The 26,927-nt window shown below is 35.4% G+C and overlaps 1 protein-coding gene and 1 pseudogene across 1 annotated transcript in view; both read right to left on the minus strand.

Annotated features, from left to right (window-relative positions):
- Positions 1-461: 461 nt before the first annotated feature.
- The window catches only part of LOC149792289 (T-complex protein 11-like protein 1), a 34,336-nt gene continuing 7,870 nt past the window's right edge, over positions 462-26,927 (minus strand). Inside the window, exons 5-10 of the mRNA XM_089970850.1 lie at positions 25,434-25,654; positions 19,719-19,855; positions 7,440-7,627; positions 5,150-5,331; positions 2,119-2,285; positions 462-1,356 (exon numbers count right to left, since the gene is read on the minus strand). Of these exons, the coding sequence (XP_089826976.1) occupies positions 1,142-1,356; positions 2,119-2,285; positions 5,150-5,331; positions 7,440-7,627; positions 19,719-19,855; positions 25,434-25,654 (1,110 nt within the window). The 3' untranslated portion in view covers positions 462-1,141. The remainder of the gene's footprint in view (positions 1,357-2,118; positions 2,286-5,149; positions 5,332-7,439; positions 7,628-19,718; positions 19,856-25,433; positions 25,655-26,927) is intronic.
- On the minus strand, positions 22,674-24,029 carry LOC149792290 (uncharacterized; annotated as a pseudogene).

Consider the following 26,927-nt stretch of genomic DNA (forward strand, 5'->3'; position numbering starts at 1 on the left):
CAGACACCGTATGTAGACCCGGGAATAGCTGCATGCAATGACCGTACGATATCAGACGGCAAGTAAATGGTTTCAATATTTTGTTCATCCTATATTTTACACGACGAATTCAGATTATTACAAAATTATTGAATATTTTAAATCTGTACGATTTTCAATGAAATTACATCCATTATGGATGAACTGCATGCCACGACGGCACGGTAGCATACGGTGTTGATACACTTTTCATGATATAGCGATAGTCTGGTATTATCGGTCAATCTGTATTATCATTCAAACAAATAAAAATTAGTAAATGTTTTTAATGCACAGTAATAACCTATAAATATATTAGCCATCGATTATTTTGAATATATCTTAATTAATGCATTCCAGTTAATATTCATCTGATGATAAACCGACTTTTGATCATTGTACATGTATACACGTATATGTTCTCGGAAAAAAAGTTAAATATTGTAAAACCCCGCATTAACGCGACCCCGCTTTTAATGCGATCCGATTTTATGGACCCCGATCATCGCGTTATAGCGGGGTTCCACTGTATTGATCTAAATAATTAATGATAAAAACCATTACTTTTATCATCAGAAGAATGTGATTTTATTTGGGATCTAGAACTAATTATTTGGTGTTTTTTTACAAAAAGTACATAGCTCGGCAATTTATAAAAAGTCAATGCCTCAGAACAGTCAATCACTGAAAAGCTAAGGGCAGTAGCCCACTGTCTCCCTATTTAACACACATTCAAATATATGTATGCACAATCAAAGAAATCAAATTACATTTCTTGTAAACAGGTTTCCTCCAAAACCAGTATCTCTACATCAATACTTCTCTTCAAACAATACATCGTGCTGATCTGCTCAACAATAGCACACATGCAAAATATGAAACTGTCATTTTTTACACCTTTAAAGATGGTAAGAATGTAGCATGCAGTGACTATAATGTACATAATTTCTACATAACACCAGGGGACAATAAAAAAAGCCATCAAACTTCAAAATGGATCACAACATCTGCTTTCCCTGACTTTGATATTTTCTCCATTTAACTCGACCTCTCTGGTGGTTCTACAGTTGATTATCACCAACTATATCAGAAAGTATGCTCCAGGTTTCCGTGACAACTACATTCAAGATGAAAGGTCGGGCTTTCTCATGACCAGAGCACCAATGATTTCTGCATAATAACTGCCAAACACTGCCCTGTTGTGAGAGATGAGGCGAAGAAATGAACCACAAATCTGGGAAAGTTCTTTCTCAACCACAGACAATCCTGGGGGCACCTTCAGGGGCTCTGTGTGACGGGAGAATAGGGCTAGTGCAATGAACGTCAAAACTCTTTTTGCTATAAAACAGAAAAACAGAATGTACATTCACAGAAATTTGTCCAGAATATAATAAAGACTTAATGTACATGTTCCTTAAATTCATGGTTACAATTAGTATTTGAAACAAACAAAAACATAATGATGATATTGTTTTAGAACACAGTCAACATCTAAGACCTATCTTAATAATGGATGTGCTATACATATTACTGTTATACTTTTAAAGAAAACAAAAACACAAACTATGATTACAGTTTTTCTCTTAAATACATAAGAATATCATGATTTGGGCATTAAAAATTAATTTGTGAATTTGATGGTATATAGTAAATAAATAATTGTCACTGTCAGAGACATATAATGTGGTAATAATATTCAAATGTTGCAAACCAAATTTTTGGGGGGAAGGAATCTGAATAAACTATGTATTGATTTCTTTTCTAAATGCAAGCTGCACGACATTATATTGAAATTAGGGCCATGGCATTTTTCAAAAATGCCAAATAAATTCTGGAAAGTGGGTCAAAAAGACCCCGTTTGAGTGTGAAACTCACATTCATTTCTGGATTCCTTCTATAACACCTCTTTTGGTCCCAATAGGTGTTTAGAACTAAGATTAGCAATCTTCTGGACAGACTAATGGGTATAGTGAATCCTATATAATGCCTGCTACTTAAACAGGTGTGAACAAAACATTTTTTTTCTGAAACAACATCCTAGAGACATTATTTGATGAATTAATATCAAATGGAGGAACTACAAAGAGAAAAATTACTCACACATGACAGATAAGACAGGATTATCAGGTGTGGTCAGACCTTTAACCTGACCCAATAGGGTTCCCTTCTGTCCCTCATCTCTCTGTGTAAACCCATGTTCCTTCAGGTACATATTAACCTCCTTGTGAAGCTGCTCTCCAACATTCTCCAATGCACTACTGAGATCTCTGTCAGCAAATAAAAATGTCATTGCAAACATTCATATAAAAGACACTTGTTGATTGATTCATAAAGTTAACAAGAAAGTCAGTCCCTGCATTTTGAGCCCACATACAAAACTATAATGAAGGACTTTAACCAAAACCTTACTAAAATGCTAACATATGATGGTGGCTCCTGAAAAATGTATTACTATGTCCGACTTCCCATTAACATCTACTCAACAGTAAGTCATATTATAGCCAGTCTATAAAAGGTCTGTGAGTTGCAGAGTAAAAGTACTAGATGTAATGCAGTAGTAATGGAATTAATGTATGTAGTAATGATATAAAGTTCAATGTAGAAATGTCATGAGGTCATGGATACAAGCAATGAAAGTTATAGTATACAGAGTGTATCGACTATCTTTCCTTTCTATTGGTGTAGATCTAACCTAACCAAACCCCACTTCACAGTGTAACATCTAAGTGTTGCAGATGAAGTCAACCTCTGCTCCACTGTGATGTGGGTATTAAGCCCTGATAGATTTATGATAAGCTGGGTTATCTGTGATAGATTTATGATAGGCTGGGTTATATGCAATAGATTTATGATGAGCTGGGTTATCTGTGATAGATTTATGATAGGCTGGGTTATCTGTGATAGATTTATGATAGGCTGGGTTATATGTGATAGATTTATGATAGGCTGGGTCATCTGTGATTGATTTATAAGACAGGGTTATCTTTTATATTTTTTTATGATAAGCTGGATTATCTGTGATAGATTTATGATAAACAGGGTTATCTGTGATAGATTAATGATAGGCTGGGTTATCTGTGATAAATTTATGATAGACTGGGTTATAAACTTCTGTAAGACCTGGAAAGGAGACATAAAATACAAAAGGTAATCCACTAACTGGCCAAGTAAAACCCCTAATTGTGTCTGCAATGTTGAGTGGAATCAGCACCTGTTGCATTAAGTACAAGAACTGCCTGGATTACATTAATATGTCTGTAATGAACTCTGTTTGTAGCAGAATTTTGAATTCATATATACCCAAGAACAAGATGTCCTACCCAGGCATTAAGCAATCTTGAGCCACCAAGACTGCTTCAAAGGAACATAATCCTTTGATTGGTTTTGATTACTGCCATGGGCAAAGTTGGCCTCGTTTGCATATCCACACTACCCCACCCCACCCCCATGTTAAGTCTGAAAAGGTTAGCACTGAGTTAAATTCAAACAATGGGACTGGACCAATCAAATATAGTCAGCTAGAGGGTTCAAACTGAATTGGGGCAGGGTTTAAAATTTAAATGGGAAACATGCACCATTTGAAAGGAAAAACTTCACAAAATTTTCAGACTGCTGAGAATTCTGGAAGAGAGAGATGCATGTGTAGGAGTTAAATTACAGTGTTCTAGGAAAAGGAAACTGTGTAGTTGAAGTGAATTCCAAAGGAAGGCCACTCTGAGATTCACACTGACTTATCTAGCAAGAGGGAATTGCAACTGAAATTTAAAAGCATTGAAAGGTGAGACAATACCTTGGCCGGATTTTGTACTTGATTTGACTTAATTACTTGTAATTATCTTTTGAATTTGTATTTATCAGAATGTTTGAGTTAGGATGGGAATATGCATTTTTTAGAATGTAACAAGCATAGAATGATGGTTATGCAAAGCTCGACCCTGAGCTGGATATACATGTATATTTCTTAATTCTTATGATGCAAGGGGTATGAATGATTACTTCATTAATTATGTTGTAATTTACTGTATACGAAAACATTTAGATGGTGTGTGTGTTTTACCATAATGTTGTAATGTTGTTTGTACATAGTAGCAGAAGGCATGTACAAGTTATGCAAGTGGAGATTTGTCGTACATAAGACCTTGTAAGGTTGGTCACCCATTAATCAGATGGAAGGTCTGTGTGAGTAATGGATTTCCAGAAATACAGTAGGGATGCAAAAAAGTATTCCCCTTGTATTCCTACAGGAAGCTTCCAGGGTGTATGTACAAGGTGGCACAAGAGGAGAAAAGAGGAGGAAGGCAGAAGGAAAGGAAGAAGATGTGGAAGAAAAAGAAAGGAGGAGGAGAAAGATTGGAGCAGAGTAAAAGGAACAATACAAAGAATTGTCACTCTCTCCCAAACAGATCATGAAATGATGTACTAACATGTTAAATGGGAATTTGATTAAAGGGTCAATTACTATGTCAACTGCATTGAGCAGAAATTGAAATCTTTACTTGAATATTTTTATTAATTGGATTAGTTTTTGAAACTTGTATCTATGGAATCTTGAGTTATTACACTTATTTAGGGTGTCAGCTTTGCTGACTGAGGGCTCAAAATTCCTTAATGCACACCTTGTGCAGTACTGTTTTAATGTACCATATATGATCGCATATAAGCTGAATAATTTAGGGAAAAAATAAAGGCCTGGAAGAAGAGGGGTCAGCTTATCCGTGGGCCAATGTCTAAACTTGACAGTTTTTAGGTCTTTTTGTTGACTATTGTAATGGCTGTAAATCTTGGGACACGAAACAGTAACTTTCTCTGTGTCCTAAGACATAGGCATGTAAGAAAAAGTAACTTCTGGTGACCCAACAATTATTAAACTGTTATAAAGTACCATGATTGATTTTGTTATTATTTTGCACATGCATATTTTCTGATTTCTCCAACACAAAGTTAAATAAAGATAAATACAGACAATATAATTTGCGTATCATTTGAGTTTACCAGGGAGACGATGCTGAACTATAATGTACAGTTCTCACAAAGCATGCGTAGCGTCACTAACAGCATTACTAAACTTCTGATACCCATTTATGAAATGAATCACACTGATGTAAATACATCAAACTAAAATAAAAATTACCTGTCTGGAACACCTTCCAAGATGGTACATATCTGTGTCTTCAGCCTCTCTTTAAGACTCTGAACCCCAGATATTGGAGATCCGACTGTACTGTATGTCACCAGCAAGGCTGATGAGATCAGTGTCAGGCGACGAGTCTTGTCCCCGAGATCCATGAATCTTGTCTGGTCAATCAGGAGGGTCTGAAGTTGATACATCCCAGGAAAACTTAAATGTTTTTTTCAGTAACAGTGCTATACAAGTGAATGGGAAAAGTAAGAGATTCTATGCCATGCTGCATGAATGCCAACCAAACTTATACTGGCATTATACATATCTATTCTGGTTACTGCAAGCATTTGATGTTTATTTGGGATATAAGCTATAGATGATATTGTGGAGTTAATGTAGGTGACCGGCATTAGCCAAATTTAACTTTCAAGACCTTTAAAATTAAGTTCAATATAAATTTATCTTGAAGGTTGTTCGTTTGCTTTTGCCATTTAATAGAATGGCTGATATCCAGTTTAAGAGAAGATGTAACCAACTTATACATGTGGCATGTGAATGTAAACAATTCACATATAGTAACACAAGTGTTTTTACTGGAACATTAAAATCATATTCTGTTGACAGTGGCTGCCATTTTATTCATTAGTATCAAGTCACCATCTATTTAGTAGTTTGTTTATGATTCAGGAACAACCTACTTGCCACACATATAACTTGAGGTGACATGGAAAACAAAGGAAACAAGTGATATAGAAAGCCAAGAAAACAGATAATTTATACTGCATGTTAAGACTGCACATACAAGTCTAGGAAATTCATGTGAACGGTATGGAATAGGGAATTGATGTCAACAGTAAGGAATAGGAAATTGTCGTGAACAGTATGGAATAGGGAATAGACGTGAACAACAGGGAACAACTGAGCACATGCAGAGCATGATATCACTGGGAAAACAGTATACTGACTCAGTATTATTCCAAATCACACAATTAAACTTAAAACTGTCTATTGACTCAGTATTATTCCAAATCACACCATTACACTTAAAACAGTCTACTGACTCAGTATTATTCCAAATCACACCATTACACTTAAAACAGTCTACTGACTCAGTATTATTCCAAATCGCACCATTACATTTAAAACAGTCTACTGACTCAGTATTATTCCAAATCACACCATTACACTTAGAACTGTCTATTGACTCAGTATTATTCCAAATCACACCATTACACTTATAACTGTCTACTGACTCAGTATCATTCCAAACCACACTTTTACACTTAAAACAGTCTATTAACTCAGTATTATTCCAAATCACACCATTAAACTTAAAATAGTCTATTGACTCAGTATTCCAAATCACACCATTAAACTTAAAACTGTCTATTGCCTCAGTATTATTCCAAATCACACCATTACACTTAACACAGTCTATTGACTCAGTATTATTCCAAATCACATCATTACACTTAAAACAGTCTACTGACTCAGTATTATTCCAAATCACACCATTACACTTAGAACTGTCTATTGACTCAGTATTATTCCAAATCACACCATTACACTTAAAACTGTCTATTGACTCAGTATCATTCCAAACCACACTTTTACACTTAAAACAGTCTATTAACTCAGTATTATTCCAAATCACACCATTAAACTTAAAATAGTCTATTGACTCAGTATTCCAAATCACACCATTAAACTTAAAACTGTCTATTGACTCAGTATTATTCCAAATCACACCATTACACTTAAAACAGTCTATTGACTCAGTATTATTCCAAATCACACCATTACACTTAAAACAGTCTACTGACTCAGTATTATTCCAAATCGCACCATTACACTTAAAACAGTCTATTGACTCAGTAGTATTCCAAATCACACCATTACACTTAAAACAGTCTATTGACAGTATTATTCCAAATCACACCATTACACTTAAAACTGTCTACTGGGGTAATTATTTCATTTCAGTGAGCAAAACATTCTCACAAAATTTGATTATGTTTTATGCTACTATAATCATGCAATCTGCGGTACTGATTTTAGGTTGGCCGCATGGCAAAATCTGGATCAAAATAATTAGAACTATAGTGTTTAATAACATATACTATCGACACCCTCTAAAAGTCACTGTTTAAAGAATATATTTAAAACTTCAAAGGAGAACCAAAACAAATTTTTGGATAAACATGGGAGCATCTTATTTTCTTCCCAAGCATGACTAAAAACTGCAGGACTGATCAGTTATAGATTCCAAAGAAAAGAACAAATCCATTTTTAAATTTACCTCTGGATAAACATTGCTCTCATCCCAATTCAACAGCTCCATGTATGCCCCATTCATCACAGCTGCTGGGGTAACTGGAGCATTCTGTGTGGCACCCTCTAATGGAGTCTGGGCAGCTTCCTGCTGCAGCCGATCAAAACTCCTCTTCAGCCATTCCTTGGTAAACTCAAGGCCATCCACACCTGCTTCTGTAGAAGAAAAACTTAATTAGGCATCCATGTATTTATTCAACTGTCACACTGTTGTCAATTCAGTAGTATGGTGATACACCTCTTTCCTGTTCCTTGATCTTAGGTGCAGTCTTTTTAGTAATGGTGGCCATATTTGACTGGCATCATTTGCGAAAATTTTAAATCCTTCATGCCAGAATGGTTTTGGTAAAGTCTGGTCAAATTCTGCGTAGCATATTTTCACAATAAGTCATTTGAAGGTTTTTCTACTTTTAGTAATGGCACCCAAATTTAATGGTGGATCAGCATAATTTGTATACACTTCAATGGTTAATCAGCATAATTTGTATACACTTCAATGGTGGATCAGCATAATTTGTATACACTTCAATGGTGGATCAGCATAATTTGTATACACTTTAATGGTGGATCAGCATAATTTGTATACACTTCAAACAGTTCTACAAACTAGAAAGATGTCTATGCCAAGACACTTTCTGTCCTTGGTTTATTTCTGCTATGCAGGCTTTAAGAATTTATATAAAGGTTCAGCTTTTTTTTTATAATGGTGGCCAGATTTGAAGGCAGCTTGGCAACAGTTTCATGGAGATAAATCCTTGCTAAGATATGTTCTGTCAAATGTTGTCAATTTTTGTTTCACATTTTAAAGGCCTTGCAGCTTTAGAAATGACAGCCATAATGATGACAGATTGGAATCATTTGTACAAACTTAAAACCTTTTATCTCAGGATGCTTTCAATCAAGTTTGGCTGAATTCTATTCAGAGGCTTTGGAGTCACTTAATTTTACTTTTTAATAATGGTTGCCATATTTGCTTGTATCATTTGCAAAATGTTAAATGGGCCTTCATGCCAGGATGCTTTCTATCAAGTTTAGTCCAATTAAATTCATCAGCTCTGAAGGAATAATTTCAAGGCATTATTATTTTTAGTAATGTTGGCAGCATATGATGGTATATCAGAATCTGTTGTGTGAAATTAAAACCTTCCATGATATGATGCTATCGATCAAATTTCTGAGTTTTTGTGATAAAAAGTCGTTTTCAAAAATCTTCCTTTTAGTAACAGTGATCATATCTGGTGGTGGATCAGAATCATTTGTATAAAACTAAAAAGGTCTCCATACCAGGGTGCTTTGTCAGGCTTAGTCAAATTCTATTCAACAGTATAGGAAAAGAAGTTATTTAAAGGTTTTTCTATTTTTAGTAACAGTGGCCATATATGCATAATTAGTGTACATTTTAAATATCTCCATGCCAAGATGCTCTCTGTCAAACATGATCAAATTTGGTAAGGTAGAAAAAGTACTTGACTATGTTTTCTGTTTATGTAACCATGGCCATATTGGGCACTGAATCAGTATACTTTGTACAAACTTGAAATTAGTCTAGTGGATTCTGAGAGAGAGAGAGTTGTTGTCGTTGTTGTTGTTGTTGTTGTGGGGTTTAATGCCATTTTTTCAGCACACGATAGGCTATGCATGGTGGCCAGTATTAATGGTGGAGGAAGAACCCGGAAAATCCCCGGAATGAACCACCGACCCTCGAGAAGCTACTGGCAGAGAGAGAGAGTTGAAAATTGCAACTATGAAAAGAGGACAAAAGTGACTTTCTATTTTCTATGTCGGTGCCCATATCTGAGACTGATAACATCATTTTTAGAAATTTAAAAGGAACTCCCGCCCAAATTATTTCAGTCAAATTAAATCATTTTGTACAAATCTTAAATCCCTACATGTTGGGATGCTCTCTTGCCAAATCTGATAAAAGTTGGTCAAGGAGTTTTTGAGAAGTTTAAAATAATAACTGGTCTTACAACCATACACAATATATTTTGATGGAGACTGGTAACCAGACTCTTTTTTTCACTATTTTATTTTAAAAATATCAGACTCGATCAACCTGCAGAATCTGCTCTGCATGCATGGTTACAATACACAATACCAGTTGAGATCAATATCACATGGAAACCTTCTAGCACCAAAACCAAGAACAGAGCAATTTAAAAAGAGCTTCCAATACTCTGGTACAGTTCTGTAGAACAAGCGTCCACGACATGTAAAATCTGCTGAAAACATTAGAATATTTAAGAAGAGATATCACGAGCATGTACGTGTTTCTAATAGATAATGGAATTTAGTATTGTAATACTAAACATATTAAAATAAACAGTAATTATTGCTATCTTCATATAATGTGCATTGTTATACTCTCCTTAAGAGGGCCTCAAGGGAGAATAGTCCTTGATTAATGAGTCACCCTCTATAAATAAAGCATTATTTTTATTATTACTATTATTATATTATTATTACAATGGATTAAATAAAGGTCCTTATTATTTATCCCTGGTTATGTGATACCGTCGTTCATGGTGGTGGTGAAACACATATTCTGCTGCAAAATGATGGCCACTGTTAGCATGTGGTCTCTCACATCAGCGTAGTTATAATTAAAATAACACATGCATAACAATTTTGGTCATAAATGAAATATGACTGCTCATAGTAGAGTTCACTCAAATCAGGTTTGACTGTAGTTTCTATGAGTTATCATATCAGTGACATTTCACTAGGGGATATATTTCATTAATTCAGCTGGTAAATACACATATTCTTTCTTGTTATTGATGTTGTTTTGGGTTTTACACCATTTTTAAGCATCATGCTTTCTTAAAATACAGGATTTTTTGCTGCTGGATTAATTGATCTAAAATGTGTACAATAAAGTCATTTTACATACTTTATTTATTGCTGGTCTGTGTGGGGAAAGCCTCATACAGGCAGAGTTATGTAACTAAAAGAAAAGAGCCACTATTTTCATGCAATGGACATTTTCATGGGAGGACCAGAGCAAAAGCAAGTCAATGAGCCACTCAATATGTCTCTATGCTGGTGCAGATTTAATGACAACACAGAATGAAACTGGATCAAAATGGGCAACAATTTCTTTGTATTTGCCAATGACTTTCATCATAATATTAAATTTACACTGGAGTAATCAAACAAGTCAAATGTCATTTTGGATGCTCAATCTACCCTCATGGAAGGGTACAAAAACTGATGTATACTGCAAACCATGTGACCCTCACCAGTATCTGCCACTGACCTGCTGTCACCCCAAGCAAGCAACAGTGGACTGTGCATTCAGATCAAATGCATATGCTTTAATCTGGCTAACTTCAAAATGAGACTCACACAGCTCAAGAGGTGCCTTCAGAGGAGAGGAAAGAAAAGGAAATATATTCATCAGGTTATAAACAAAACAAGTCTCCTTAACAGAAGAGCCCTTTTGAAGTATAAAACCATTTGTAAGTACTAGCAGTAGATCAAATCTTCTCAATGCATAGACAGCATATTTCATGAAGTTCCTATCATTGTGAACTATAAACATATATATATAGATATATATATATATTGTAAGAAAGGTTAGTAAATAATATTGATTACAGCTATCCTGGGTGCAAACTAGGCTGCCAGGAAAATGCCCATGACAATCATAATAAGTCTTCTACTCCTGCTTAGCTGCAGTAATTATCTCCTAATTTTAGGTCCATTATGTATTTTGTTGTCTACTGTGTGTTTCACTTTTGGATGTACTTCTTTCATAAAACATTCTGAAAAACAACTGTTTCACAACTGACGTGGGATGCTATAAATAATCTCAAATCTGAAATTCAAAAGGCAGTAGTGAATAACACGAGGATAGACACTGCAGCCTGGGTTGCTAATAACCTTTCAAATATTTCTTTGCATCATAACTAAACTAGTTTCAGCCAGGAAACTGACTGCTCAAAAACACAATTTTTCTCAATGAAATACAGTGTGGTAGAGATTCAGGCAGAAAATGCATTTTAGTAATGCAGGTTTTTCCTCTGACCCACACTCCCAAGATCTGATGCACGGATTTCATATTTGACCTGAAACCAATGCTTGTGCATTCTGTCCTACTGCATCAGTTTAACTCTTGAAAATTTGCTTCAAGCATCAAACACTATAATCAGTATCAATTAATAACCTTTGAGCTTCTTGCTGTTTTAAATACCAAGCCTAAGCACCTGCATGACCTGCTAATTAATTAGCATTGTTCATCCGAGAAAATGTAAATCCTGTGTGGAACTGTCCAATAACTGACATAGCTGTTAATTTAATCCATAGTTTTGAGAAGATAACTGGTATTTAACACCTCTTAAATCAGCTGACTAGAAATTAAAAATGGTGGTTAGAATTCAAAGAGATTTGATTGTGATAAGTAACGTGTTTCTTTTGATGATACTATAATACCCATGAAAAATTTGTTGTAATTATTTATTCTCTGTATAATCAGTCTGTTTTCTGGTATTTCAATTCATTATTTCATATTTTATAATTTCTAACATGACTGTTACACCATGTACATTGTTCTATTATTGACTGTGTGACATCAAGTTATGCCAAATTTGATTTTCAAATTTAAGTATAGCATATAAATACATTGGTTCTACAGAATATTTTGATTTCTCCATGAAACATCAGTGTGAAACTGACATGAACTGTGAAAATGAACATGGCAGTTAAGGAACAGAAAAAACTTTTTAATGTACACGAAACTTTGAAGATGCATGTAAGAAAAAGCTTAATTGGACTGAGACATCTGTGAATGATGATGGACAGTAAACAATCATGTTTTACATGTGGTGCAGAAGATATGCACAAATGAAAAATCTGTTTGACATTGTGGGGAGTACAAATCTACAAAACGCTGCATTTGATAGTCCTTTAAATTACAACTCCAAACATTTGTGCATTATGCAAGGTAGAACCATGATGTTGTTGTTAGAGGGTTAAATGCCATTTTACAGCACAAGATAGGCTACTAAACTAATATAGAATATTCATCAAAAATACAAATTCAGTAACAAAAATAATAAAAAATATAATAACCTTTAAAAAATATTTTTCATAATACTGAACAAATGTTGAATTTGAATGAAAGCTGTTTAATCATCTTAACTGGCTAAGAAGTGATTAATCTTTTTATGGTGTTGGTGTTGTGTGGTTTAATGCCATTTTTCAGCACATAAAAGGCTATACATGGCGGCCAGTATTAATGGTGGAGGAAGAACCCAGGAAAACCCCGGAAAGAACCACCGACCCACAAGAAGCTACTGGCAAGCTTTCCCACATACCCACATTGGCCGAATCTGAGACTCGAACCCACGCAGACAGACGTGAGATGGCAATGATTTGGTGTGTTTCATATCGAAGATTCATATCGAAAACATCCTATCATGCATTGGCTTATTAAAGTAGGGGATTTCATTAATGTGGCAAATTTTTGTACAACAAAGTTAAAAATGTGTTATTTTGTGGGACATTTTAAATCTTAAACTGTAGTTTACCAATAAAATTATTTTAACTGAAGATTGGCATGCAGATCTTTATTTTAATTTAGAAAAAGGAAAGAATTCTCTATATTTTCACACAACTCTGACTATTCAACTTCTTCAAACTCCTGGACATACATTTTTACTTATATATACAACAAACATTATATAAAAATTCAACATGATAATTTTAAATTAGTTTGTTAATATGGATGGGAACTATATGCATGAGGTGAGATTACTGCAGTATTTTGATTGAACTGATTTCTATTTAGAATCAAAATACATACTTATTGAATGTCCCCTATTTGATTGTATAATTTCCAGCACTGTGTATATGTGTGTGTCCCCATTCTGATGGTAAAGATTATGATACGATGTTTCTTGGAAATCAACCACAAATCAATTACAAATGACATGTATGTATTGAATGCATATTAAAATAGATCTTTATCGCTCATAATTTGTTAAAATAAAAATGTCCCAGTTTTGATGGTAAAAGTCACATGTCCCCGTTTTGTAGGTTTTACAAAAACGTGTGTGTGAGTGTGTGTGTGTGCACACGCAGCGCGTGCGTGCGTGCGTGTGTGTGCTTTTAATGTAGTTTAAAATTTTTTCAGTCATATCGCTATGATATCTGCAGTGTAGCAGTTTATAGTGATGTCTAGCACTGGGGCATCATGCCATAGATATGTAGCATGATGTCCCACCCAGTCACATTATCCTGATACCAAGCTGACCAGTCCTAACACTAACTTCTTAATACTTATCACCAAGTGAGACAGCTGCTAGTACCATTTTTGTAAGTCTTTGGTATGACTCACACAGGGTTCAAACCCATGACCTCCTGCATCCAAGGCAGACACTCTAACTACTTAGCCCATCTAAGATGAAGGTGTAAAACTTTATGAAAATCATTGAAGTAGGCTAATACAGATCCACTGTGTTGCACACTGCCAAGCAATGCGTACCATAATTCTGCAGTGAGATACAATGAACGCCAAGAGACAAGATGAAAACCATTATATTGGTGAAAATGGTGACACTAGACATGTGACTCTTAAGGAACAAGCTAGCTTCTGTTGGCTATCTGGACAATGCAGTGCATTCAATTTTCAAAAACTGCATCTGGCATTGGTGTCCACAGCAAATGGTAACTTGGACATCCAAAGGTTAATGCATAAAGTCCATCATTTATCTTAAGGACTGTCTTCTTCACTGATGTGCTACCTGTTGCAAACAAACTGTGCAAGGGGTTCCAGAAAGATGAACTTCACACTGACATTGTAAATGCAATGGTCTATAGAAAAGCTAAGACAACTGAAAACTTTAAATCAATAACACTGCAAAGAGTATACAATTCATTTGAGTGAAACCAGTACCTGGGTGTGAAACTGACCACCAGTGAACAAATGTGTACTGTACTTCAAAATGCTTAAAAGGATTACCTTGACAACCTGAAAGAAAACTTGAGATTCAAGAAAGCATCCATGAGAAAACTGGACTATGCCAACAATGCCAGTGTCTTCTAGTGCAATTGATTCTGGTGAACTGAGCTGAAGAACATTTGTGGCTGGTTGGGTCAAAGCAGTGGAGTATCAGGGATTATTAACCCTGAAACCAGGAAGAAAGACTACATGCAGTTTAAGATGATTCTGAAAAACATGAGGTAAACCAGTCTTAAGTTGGTGTGTCAGGAACATATTGAGATCTGTGAAGATATGTTCCCATAATTTGCATTCTAGCAAAATACATGCTCACTGCTAGTTACCAGTGATGCTTCTGAATGGGGCTTAGCTAACCAAAATTGCCTTAAAAAACCCCAAAGCTAGATCACAAACAGATTATGCCAAATTATGCAAATTGATCAGACTGATGAAAGTAGGTCTAGATATCTATATAAAAGAAATTTCAATTTGAAGAAAGTTTTAAAACAATCTTATTTTATAGTTTTAAAACAATTTTATTTGTGTTACAAAGCTATGGTCTTCAATAAAGTTTCAGAAAAAAGCAAAAACCAACAAGTTTTGTAAAATACAACAAATAATTTACTTCCCCAGAATACAAAGTGAAAATTTAAAAAAAGAACTTAAAGTATTGTGAATTAAATCCCAAATAGTCCTAAAACTTCTATCAGAAGTCCAAATGTATGAAGTTCCAATTGAATTCAGGTGGTATTTCAAATAAATTCCAACACTGAATGCATTGATATGCATGTAGTCTCGAATATGCAAACGTGCCAATGGCCTAGAGTGTGGCAATATGCTAACAGTCTTTTGATGTATCACAATAATATAATCCCAAATGTTCTTGTCTGAATTCTCTGTAATTCGAAATTAAGGGTTTAGTCCATGAATATTACTGAGCACTTTGTAATTCAAGTGATTAATAATTTGAATAAATATCAAAATCCAAACAAACAAAAAAATTAACACAACAATAAGACTGATCCTGCTTCAAATGTTAATACAAGAATGACTATTTTTCAAGTAAAATATACAAAACAGACATGAATTTGGTCTTCCATAAAAAAAGCTGAACAAAATTTTATGGGGGGTTTGGTGGTCCTCCTCTAACATGGTCTTGAGGGGCAGTGTCCCCGATCTGGAGTCTAAAGGCCCATGACCAAAAACACATTTTAAACTCATAAAAACTGCTCCTAGTGCAACTTATGATCATAAAATAAACCAAAATAATCATTTGAAAAACTAATAAACTTACCAAAAACTTGACTTCAATAATTTGACAATATTTATAGTCACATGAATTTGTTCTCCAATTCTACTGATGCTGAAGTTATTTGATGTACATGACTTTGTTCACATTGTAATTAACTCACAATAATTTGTCAATTTTTGCAGCAAACATGTTATACTTCTCTCTTTTCATAACAAATCTGTAAAAAAAACATGCAAGTACATCAACTATATACAAATAATCCCATACATTCACTTGTCTTTTTCTCCAATGGACACAACCTGTTGATATGCCAGTCAAGCTCTTTTTGTGGCTTTGGCAAAGATTTCTTTAGCCTTTCTTTTAGTTTCCACCGACTTTTTTTGGCTCAATGTGCAATCGTTTCGTTTCCTTCTCAATAACAGCCTTTTTCCTTTCATGCTGGTATTGGCGACATGCAGTGTGCATATTCTTACAGAGGGCTACATCGGTTCTCTCATGCAAGAAATCTTTCTTCTTATAGTAATTAACTATACTTTTTCCAGATGCCTTCTGATTTTCAATTTTTACATAATTATGCAGCTTCTTTTGTAGGTGCTGTTCCAGACTCTTCCAACCGCAATTACCGTAATTCAGATCTTTCTTGCAGAGGTCACAAAATGCCAGTCCTCTAACGTTCAGTTTTTCTTATAAACTGACCAACTAAATTTCTGTCAACTTTTAGCTCTAGCTATTCCCATTTCCATACATTTTTTAAACCTTTATCTAAACTTTTCGTGTCATGGTCTCTCTCAACAGCTTGGGACACCATGTTTTGCAAGCATGCTTCTTCTTTCCTTTGCCATCAGTTTCCAGTACACAAAGATTCATTGGATGGATTTAAACCTTTGACCAATCAAAATACTCTTTACAAGAGTCATGTGCTAACTAATATATGGAACGAATAATTAATAAGGGTCGTTGTGGAATGGGACCAGAAAGACTGTTTTTAAAAAAACGGATTGGAGATGATATAAAAAACAGACTATATCAAGAAGATCTGATTCAAGTCAGGAGAAAAGCAGAATTCCACTTTGAAATGGAAAAAAATCATGTCTGATAAAAAGCTAATCAGTGTTACCCTTTACGCACATTTGTGCATCAGGGACACACGCTGGAGAAAACTGAATCACATGTTTTGTTGCCGCGTGTTTTTTGACACAAAGGATTACTTCGAGCATAGGCATAGACTGGTTCCCTGCTTTGTATCCTCCCCGTGTTGTACTCCGCTATTCATATAGCAGAATGCAATGCAGCAAGCATACGAAATGTGAACCAGAGTAGCATAGGCAATGTTATGATGGAGTAGCTTCCCCTAATATCGCAAGCTCTAATGCGATTTCCATTGAGCTCAGGAAGATGTCATCCAGATGTTTAACCTGAAAGCTTGTTGCACTAGAAAGTGATCTCCAGATTTAAAATGGTGTCCACAAGGAATCATTAGCAAAGAAAGTGAATGAAACTGAACGCAAAAAGAGTAACTGTGGATCTAACTTTAATGAAAAATGTGAGAAAATAATTTCCTTGACTGGAGTATGGCACATCCATTAGAATTACCATTGTGACTTCTGATTGCATGATTGCAAAGACTGCAAAAGTGAATAATCCTTTCATGACAGGGTTTTCGAAATTTAAAAACTCTACCCTTGTTCGCCACAAGATATCTGGAGAACACATTATCACCCAAGACATTCTTTCACAACAAAAGAAATCAGTAAACTTGCAGAGTCAAAAGCATTACTTGGATTACAAAGTCAGGGGTCATTGCAGATTTTGTTGGTTTATAACTCTGCTGCAAAGTGCAATAAAAGAAAGATCTTAAAGTTTAAGTGTAACTTATCAGAAAGAAGATGAATCATTAGTCTCTTTGATTTTTTAATACATGTATTCTTGGACAAAGTCCGATGAAACCGATGATAGTACACATTTTATGACTGTCAGTAAATTAACTGCCATTTGGTTAAAAAGATTTATTTGGCTTTTTGTTGTTGTTGTTGTTCTAGGGTTTAACACCATTTTTCAGCACAAGATAGGCTAAACATAGCGGCCAGTATAACTGGTGGAGGAAGAACCCTGGAAAACCCAGGGAAGAACCACCGACCCACGAGAAGCTACTGGCAAGCTTTCCCACGTACTCACGCTAGCCGAGCCTTGGACTCAAACCCACGCAGGCAGAGGAGAGATGGCAGTGATCCAGAAGGGTGAGCATTTTAGACCACTCAGCCACTCGGGGCCCCTTGGCTTTTTGTATTGGCTTATATGTGACGTGTTGGTCTATAATATTGCTACAAAAAGATTATAATGAGACTGTTAAAAATGACTTTAAACTAAAAGAAAAACGAACTAATACAATTATTCTGTGAATGAACAATGCATTTGTTTGTTATTTGTGCAGGTTGGTTTATATGTATTTTTAGAGAGAGAGAGAGAGTATGTTGTGCAAGTTGCAATATCCTATTTCAAGCTGAAAAAGTACGGGTCAGATGAAAAAAATTGTAAGTTCATTTTTGATCCCCACATTTTTTATCTGACCCCCAGTTCTGACACCAAGGGGTTTTTTTAACCCTGAATTTTACTCCCCTGGGGGATACACTGAGCTAATACATAATAATAGAGCCAGGATGTGGTTAGATCTCCTCTAAAACATTCAAATTGTCAACAAGTTTAGGAATTTTCAAGTGGAAACAGATGTCCTAGATTCAGATTGAAATAAACATGTTTACCTCACTAATAATGAACTGAATATTTAATCTACTCTTGTTGAGAAATATTAGCTATATATTATGTTGTTTATAAAATAAATGTCACTGGTCAGGTACACCATTTAACTTGATTCTGGAGGTCAAGTACAAACTATAGATGTACAACATTAAGAACAACCAACAACTAATACAAATTATATACACATAACAACTGCAAAAACAGAAAAGGAAGTGATTTATTTTATAGCTGTAAATATTTTTCAGTAGTGATTTATATTATTCATATTATTCTGCATTTCAATGTAATATGTGATATTCAAATTTCCTTTTGGTCTCCTCTTAATATTTTATGTTATAACTGTGTTGTTTGTGTATTAAAGACTCTCAATATTTATATTATATTTGTGATGTTTTTGTATTAAAGAGGACTCCCCATATTTTATATTATCACTGTATTGTTTGTGTATGAAAGAGAATTCCCCATATTTTATATTATGATTGTATTGTTTGTGTATTAAAGAGGACTCATGATATTTATGTTAAAATTGTGCTGTTTGTGTATTCAAGAATCTTCAGTGTTAGGTTACAACTGCGTTGTCTGTGTATTTGACATAATTCTTTAATGTTTTCTGTGCCTGACAATAAATGTAAATGAGTCTCAGGTTTAAGTTTTTGACTTAATCTTCCAATTTTAACAATTCAACTGAAGAGTAAATGACCCTTCTGTTTCAAGTCTTATGGGAAACCCTGAATAGGGCCCCATTTTCCCAATGTCACTTTTCTTCCAAAAATATATTATGTACCACATAACATTTCACATAATCCCTAAACAGGGCTGACAAGGGGGGGGGGGCAACTGGGGATATATCCCCAGGGCCTGGGCCCATAAGGTGGCCGAGGACAAACAACAATTTTTAATTTTATTAAAGAAAAATTTTTTTTGAAAAAGAACTAGGAGAGGCCCTGGTATTTCTTACTCCAGGGTCCATGATTGCTCTCTATGGTCCTGTCCCTAAATCCAGTTACATAATGTATCGTGTAACATTTCCCACAATCCCTAAATGCACAGTTTGCTTTTTTAAAAACTAGGAAAATAAAACTTGAAGAAAAACCTGCTTTATATGCTATGTGGAACAATTAAAAAGATGACTGTTAAATTAGCTATTTTTTGTCCCTTCAATAATGTAAACCAACATGCAAAATGGAACAGATGAATTCAACTTTCTTCTTCACTAAATTAATATATTCTTTCTGGAACAGAAAATTAACACAGCTACATTTTTCTTAATACAAAGATGAAGGGGGACAGACCTTTCTGTTTTTCCAGAAATTCCTGAAACTTCTTCCTCTCATACTCCACCGACTGCTGCTGGATGTATGGCCTCATCTGCTGTATTGTGAAGTTTGCCATGTCCATTTTCATCAGATCCAACACTTCAAATATTTCCCTGGTAAATAAAAACAATTATACATTAGGTTGACACAATATACAAATATGAAAAATATTAGCCTAAATATGGGAAGAGGTAATTAGGGATGGAGTTTAGAAGGTTCAGTTAAACCCATCTTCAGCTGGTGACAACTGTAAACATTAATGTAAACTTGGAGAACCCCTTTTTAACCTCAAAACTATAATAATTGTAGATAAAAATCCTGTATAATCCCATGTGTACAAAATGTTTATTTGTTTTTGTTGGTCTGAACTGCACTTTTAACATATTGTCAGCTATGTCATGCTACTGAAGTGGAGGTAGGTGCCTTTCCCAAGGACACATTAAGCTATATGACCCTACTGGCAAACTTTGGATTGTAAGTCCAATGCTCTGCCAACTCAGCAACTACACATTCCATGTACATGATGTAATATTGAAATGATTATGACTGCATAACCATGGAGAAGATTCTTATCAACATGACCCTTTGGAGATATAAAATCCACAGTAGTATCTATGGAGTTTATAATATTCCTCAGCACCATCCTTCCATTATAATTGTTTCCACTGGGTTCTGAGAATACACTTTTGGGTAGCATTTATATCACTTACAATATAATAACCTAGAAACAAAAGATTCAATGTTCTACAGAATACATTTGAATAAACTCTTTTGTTCCTTCACATTTCTGATGATTTTATTACTAAATAAATATATCACTTTTGTCGTAATAAGAATACAAATTGTCAAGTATCATTAACAATGGTTTGACAGTGATCTGAACCTCCCAGACACTGACTGGAAGATTCTTGGAATAGATGGCAATCAGAACCTCAGAGACATATAAACTATCACTGACTGTGGCTTATAGCAAACAGTAACATTTCCAACAAGAAATGAGTGGATCTCTTCTTCATCAATCAACCATCATTAATTAATACAATGTACAAGTTTACCCAGAATTGGGGACCATGACATTGTCTACATAGACTCACATATCAACACTTGAGAAATAAACCGGCCAGAAGGAAGATTTATTTAGACCAAAAAAGTATGTGTGGTTCAGGTTTGGATAACCAAAAAAACTAGGGTAGGTCGGTAGGCTTTTTTTTCATCCCACAAATACGGGTACATTGTATGTGTATTATAATTAAGGTTCACCACAAGTAAATGTTTCACCTTAAGTGCATCTTTACGTATTAATGTACCCTCAGCAGCAAGTTTTGTTGATGGAAGAAGACCCCAGGTGTTCTTCAGTCCATTTTCAAGTGTAGAATCAAGAACCTCTTGCAAACAAATGGCAATTTTCTCACAAACAGGACTTGGATTTAGACCTCTGGAGTTTATGGTGACAACTCACAAACACCACCATTATCTGTTTTATATGTTTTAATTTGCTGGCTATTTGTTTTAATGTACAAATTTAACATGGAAAAACAAATCTATATTTGCCATGGAATAACAAGAGAGCCGCCTAATGGGGCAATACATTCTCATCTATACATGTTATAATTAATGTTATAATTAATACAGACAGTGCTGTTGACTTCTGAATAAGAACTAGATTGTAATATATACCACTTTTTGAAGCTGAACTTCATAAAATAGCTAGGTTTGAAGATATTGTTTTACAAAAGGAATCACAAAAGATAATATTTATAAAAAATAGGTGATACAGAACAATCATTGTGGTATACTAAGTTCTATCAAGATAGCATTAGCATCTAGGTGAATAAGACAATTTAAAATTATATCCATATAGTCTATATACAACAAAAATGACTAACTGACTAACTCTTACAAAATTAATCTGACTCAGATCTCCTTGCCAAATGTCTACCAAGTTTGATCAGTATAGCATATATTGTCGTCTAGAAGGAGTAGGAGACACTTAATGATACCTTTATATCCATATTTAGTACAAAACCATACCTCTTGCAAAATTAGTTGTGAGCTAATACCTTTGCCATATGCATGCCTCCACTTTGTGGTTAACATGCAAACCAAGTTTGGCGAAGAAAGCATTTGTTGTCTAGGAGGAGGTGACACAAAAATGTTTATGGACAGACAATGTCAGGGCATAGTGCATACAGTCCTACACGAATGTATAAAATTTACATTATTTGTCTGGTTTTCCAAATGGTCTCTGAGTGATGGGAGCTTTATCAAGGATTTTGCATTCCAAACAGATTGGTAAAACTGTGTTGTATTTATTTCTTAGAGCATAATCCGTTTATGCATTTTCACAACCACAGAATGAACAAAGATCTTTTCAGCCTAGGTCTGCACCATAATAAAGGATTTCAATGGGTGCTGCAAATTGTAAATTTGGCCTTAATATTATGGAATTTCTGACAGATATAGGGACTGACAGGGAAAACAAGGCAGATCCACAAAAGTATTCATATTCACTAAGAGTGGTTGCCAACATAACTTCTCTCCTTTGACCTAACATGGATTTAGCATACACAACCCTGGGCTTCCTGCATTCAACACAGACAGCTGTAGCCCTTGCCATCTGAGCTAACAATGGTACAACATGAAGCAGTTACTTCATTTCCATGAATGCTGCTATCTCTGTATTTTCAACATTTACAGAAGTAATGTTATTGATGTTGGTGCTTGTACTTGTGCTGGGCTCAGGCTCAATTTCAGCAACATGACTAGACTTGCACGCCTTGACTGGCAGGGTGGTTTTGTGCACCTTAGTCGAAGGTCTGTCTGTGGTATCCTTATTCCTAAGGGTTTCATATGTCTGGTAATGCATTCTGCTTTCATCCAGCATTGGTTCAGACAACCAATGTAATTTCTCAGGCTCCTCAATTTGGGGTTTCAAGCAAAGTTTTCATCACTGCACTCCCATATTTGGAAAGCATATTGGGTTTCTTTACAGTGTATCTCCTTCCAATCATTGTACATCTGGCATTTCTTTGTATGTCCCTTCTGGAGACTGTCAAGAGCCAGCTCTGGAGAAAGCTCCCTTGGATGCCTCAACAGCAATTCAGTTTCCTCCTTTGTTACAATATCCATAGTGTTGAAGGGGGTTTCCTTTAATTTTAGCCACTGGAATCTATTTCTTATCATCGACTACACAGGTTTAATTGATTCAGTCCACTTATTTTCCAACCCTGGTTTTTTCTTAAACTTTTCTCATACTGCATTCATACTATTGCACTTTTTCAGGATAGTCTCTGTTACTTCATCAAGCTTATGTCTTTCTGTCGATACATTCTGCAACCCACAGTTCATAATGGACATAATTCTTTCAGCATGATTTACAAAACTCTGTCCTGGGGCACATCACACTATTATTAACATATCCAAGTCAAACTTTTTGAACAGGCATATGTTTGCACACTTTACTGGTTCTAATTTATTACATTGGTCAGTACCACCAGCAGTGTATTTGAGGAGAAGAGTAGGGACTAGATTATGTTGCACATGAATTTTTTTGAAGCTGTACAGCATGTCGGAAGGGAGAAGAGGTCTGAAACACTGAATCAATGACAACTGTAGCAACTTGACTTCTCACAAAGGATGCTTCGACAGAGTCTGGTATTTTGCATTTCAAAACAACACTTGGTGTGAGGAAGCATGCATTCATATCATGGTCCAAAGCAGAGAATTCTGAAGTAACAGGTGTGATGCTAAGACAACCTCGAACTCATGTTGATATTGGTTTATCTGGCTCCCCGACTGGCACCTTGGCTTTGTCGTCACAGACAAAGAGTACAGCATTCTTTTTAAGCTCGATAGCTTTGTATTTAAAGTATTTAAATAAGGCATCACAGTAGTGGTTATCAGGGTGGTCTGCTCTCAACTGCCTTCTCTGAACCTTCTACTGTACAGGCACTCTGGAAGTGAATGACTGAGCAAAGCATCAATAAGGATCACATGGAGCAAATTGTAGTCTCACAAGCTTTTGGATGGTATTGGTGTGCCCTCTATACAAGCCTTTGCTGCTCGCTCAATTGTGTCTCCCACAGAAATCCACTGGGACAAGTGGGCTACTCCATGGCGGCCTTCATCTGCTGTGGATATATCATCTACAAGTTCACAGAGTTTCTGGAAAAAACATTAAATCTGTTATTTGGTCTGCCTGGGTTAAGGCGATGCTGGTCCACTAACAGTCCTTTTTCTCCAAGCAAAATCAGCCTTTAGTAGCTGCTGCATATCAGGATGAGACATAGTTATGCATCAATTCAATAGATAACTCGGTGTAAATTATATTGCCTTTAACACTTTCATTTATGCTCTTATGTGGTATTCCTTTCACTCTGGTCGCATTTTCTGTACTAATCTTGTTCCATATGTAAGCATTTCTACCTCAGATTTATTTTCTTGAATCTTAAGTCATCAAAGAACCTAAACCTTTGAGTGCCTAGCAAGGCAGCTGTTAGTACCATTTTTTTAATGTCTTTGGTATGACTCAGCTGGGATTCAAACCCACAACCTCCCGCATCCAGGACAGACGTTCTAACCACATGACCACTGGAGCGGTCAAAACAAAATACCTTACAATCAACATCCATAAATCCCTAAGCTGGAAAGCACATATCAATAACACTGTCAAGACGGCCGATTCCACCCTTGCTTTTATACAGAGAAACATCTACCAATGTCCAGCCAAGACTAAAGAGCTATACTATAAGACACAGATCTATTCCATTATGGAATACTAAGGAGTAATCTGGGACCCACATGACTACATAAACAAACTGGAGATGGTCCAGCACAGAGTGGAACAGTTCATCACTGGAGATCAAACACAGAACTAACAATGTCACATCTAAGCCACAACAGCGACAGTTGCTCACCCTCCATAACAGAAGAGCGCAAACTAGCATCGTAATGATGTTCCAGATTGTCCATGAAATTGCTGATGTACCATTAGGATGACTAATACCAACACAATCTATGCACGGCTACAGCCAGAAATACTTGGTCCCATTCACTAATAGATACAAGCATTCCTTCTTCCCAGATGATATTCAAGTCTGGAATGCTCAGCCATATACAGCAATTGACTGCGCCTCCCATGATATCTTCAAATCACAGGTGCAGGCCATCCACACTACACTAAGCACTCAAGTACAGTTTTTAACTGCACTGTACATAGGTTCTTTACAGTACAGTACACAATGCTCTTGTTCTGCCCACACAATTTTACTTAGTACATAATACAGCAGAGTGTGGTATTGTACCTTATTGGAAGAAGATGTGATGGATATATTTTAAAATAAGTTTTGAACCACATGTGAGTGGGTGTACACTTATTAAGGCATGAAAGTGTATTATATTAAATGAGATATCTTGACTGCCTCCACTGAACAGTAACTTGTCTCCATGATATTCTGTATAGCTCTGAGTAGGATCATATGCATCAAATGTAGAACTTGGACTATCATATGCATCAAAAATAAAACATGGACTACATCCATTGAACAATGACCTGTCCAGAGATATTTTGTAAAGCATCATGTAAGACCATACGCATCAAATACAAACTCATTTTTGGTCATTTCGAATTGCAAGTTAGAGTAAATACTAAAGTAAGAGTAGATACTAAAAAGGTATCTAACAGTGACTTACTTGAATAACGGAACAACCTCCTTGGTTTCCCTAACGTGAGAGATCCTTTCATCACGAGCTGGGGCACACAGCTTACCCATGATTGTAACAACATAGTCTGAGTAGTAGAAAATGTCAAACGCATCATTGTCCATCTTCTGCTGAATCAAGTCTATGTCCAAAACCTCATCTATTTGGGCACGCAGTCGAGCATGTTGGGGCAGGAGGAGGGAAAACAGGTTCTGAAAATGCAGCTAACTCATGTACTCTATAATCTGTTATAGCTGTATTATTGAGGTTAATAATACAATTTTATCATGTCTTGCATCTCATGACAAAATCAACAGCAGAATTACTGAAAACTTTACCACATTCTTTGCACCTTGTGACATCGTAAAAATCAGCATTATTGAGGGTAATATTTTGTATCTCGTAACATTATGAACAGAAGTGATATTGAGGTTAATAAAACTTTATCATAATTTTTACATAGCAGAGTAAATGTAGATAAGATAACTGTACCATATTGTTTTGTATCTAATAAAATTATAAATAGCAGTTCTGCATCTCATGGCATCATAAATCACAAATAGAAGTATTATTGAGGTTAATACAACTGTATCACATTCGTGGCATCTCATGACATCATGAATAGCAGGGCAATTGAGGTTAATAAAACACCATGAGCTATGGTGGCTCAGTGGTTAGTGTGCCAGACTCTCAACTAAAAGGGTGTGGGTTCAAAACTACCATCAGACCAGTCAGAGTCAGCTACTGTGGTGTGTCCTTGGGCAAGGCAGTTTACTCCAATTGGCTTGACACTAATAATCTGCTTGTGTTGCTGTGCCATAAAGCACCAAACCTGGCAAAGCTGACAACTTTAATAGGTTAATACAACTTTATCACATTCATTGCATTTCTTGACTTCATCAACAGCAGTTATTGAGGTCAATAAAGCATTATATTTGTTGTTTTTTTTGCTTCTCATGACATTGCCACATCATAAAGACAGTCTGAGAGATGTAATATCCATGACATCAAAATGTTCTTCAAAGTAATTTTACAAAGGGATGTTTAAATTTTATTGAATTAAAAATTAGTATTCCTTATCAATAAAATCTTACAATTCTGTTCAATTCAACTAACATCTACCAAACTTAAAAATTTGACCCACAGAATGTTAGCCCTTATTTGAGTTATCTCCCTTTGCAAATGACTGCATAAATTTCAATTTTTCTTCAAACCTGGACTATCCAGACTATAAGCCAACTCGATTTCTAAGTTATTATATGACATACTCCTTAATTATTTTTCCAGATTTATTTTTATGCTCTTGATAAAATTATTGTCCTTTTCTTCAAAAGTTCACTAACAAACAATAGTTCACTAAAAAACACTTTGGGGAGGATCTAACAGCAAAAGGACACTAGTCGCAACATGTGATTGACTGGTATCGAAGGTTAAATCATTGTGTTCTATACAAGATAACAGTACTGGCCCAAGTCATTACTCCAA

The sequence above is a fragment of the Sinohyriopsis cumingii genome, chromosome 9 (assembly GCF_028554795.1).
Source record: "Sinohyriopsis cumingii isolate HCF-2022 chromosome 9, ASM2855479v2, whole genome shotgun sequence".
Classification (NCBI taxonomy): domain Eukaryota; kingdom Metazoa; phylum Mollusca; class Bivalvia; order Unionida; family Unionidae; genus Sinohyriopsis; species Sinohyriopsis cumingii.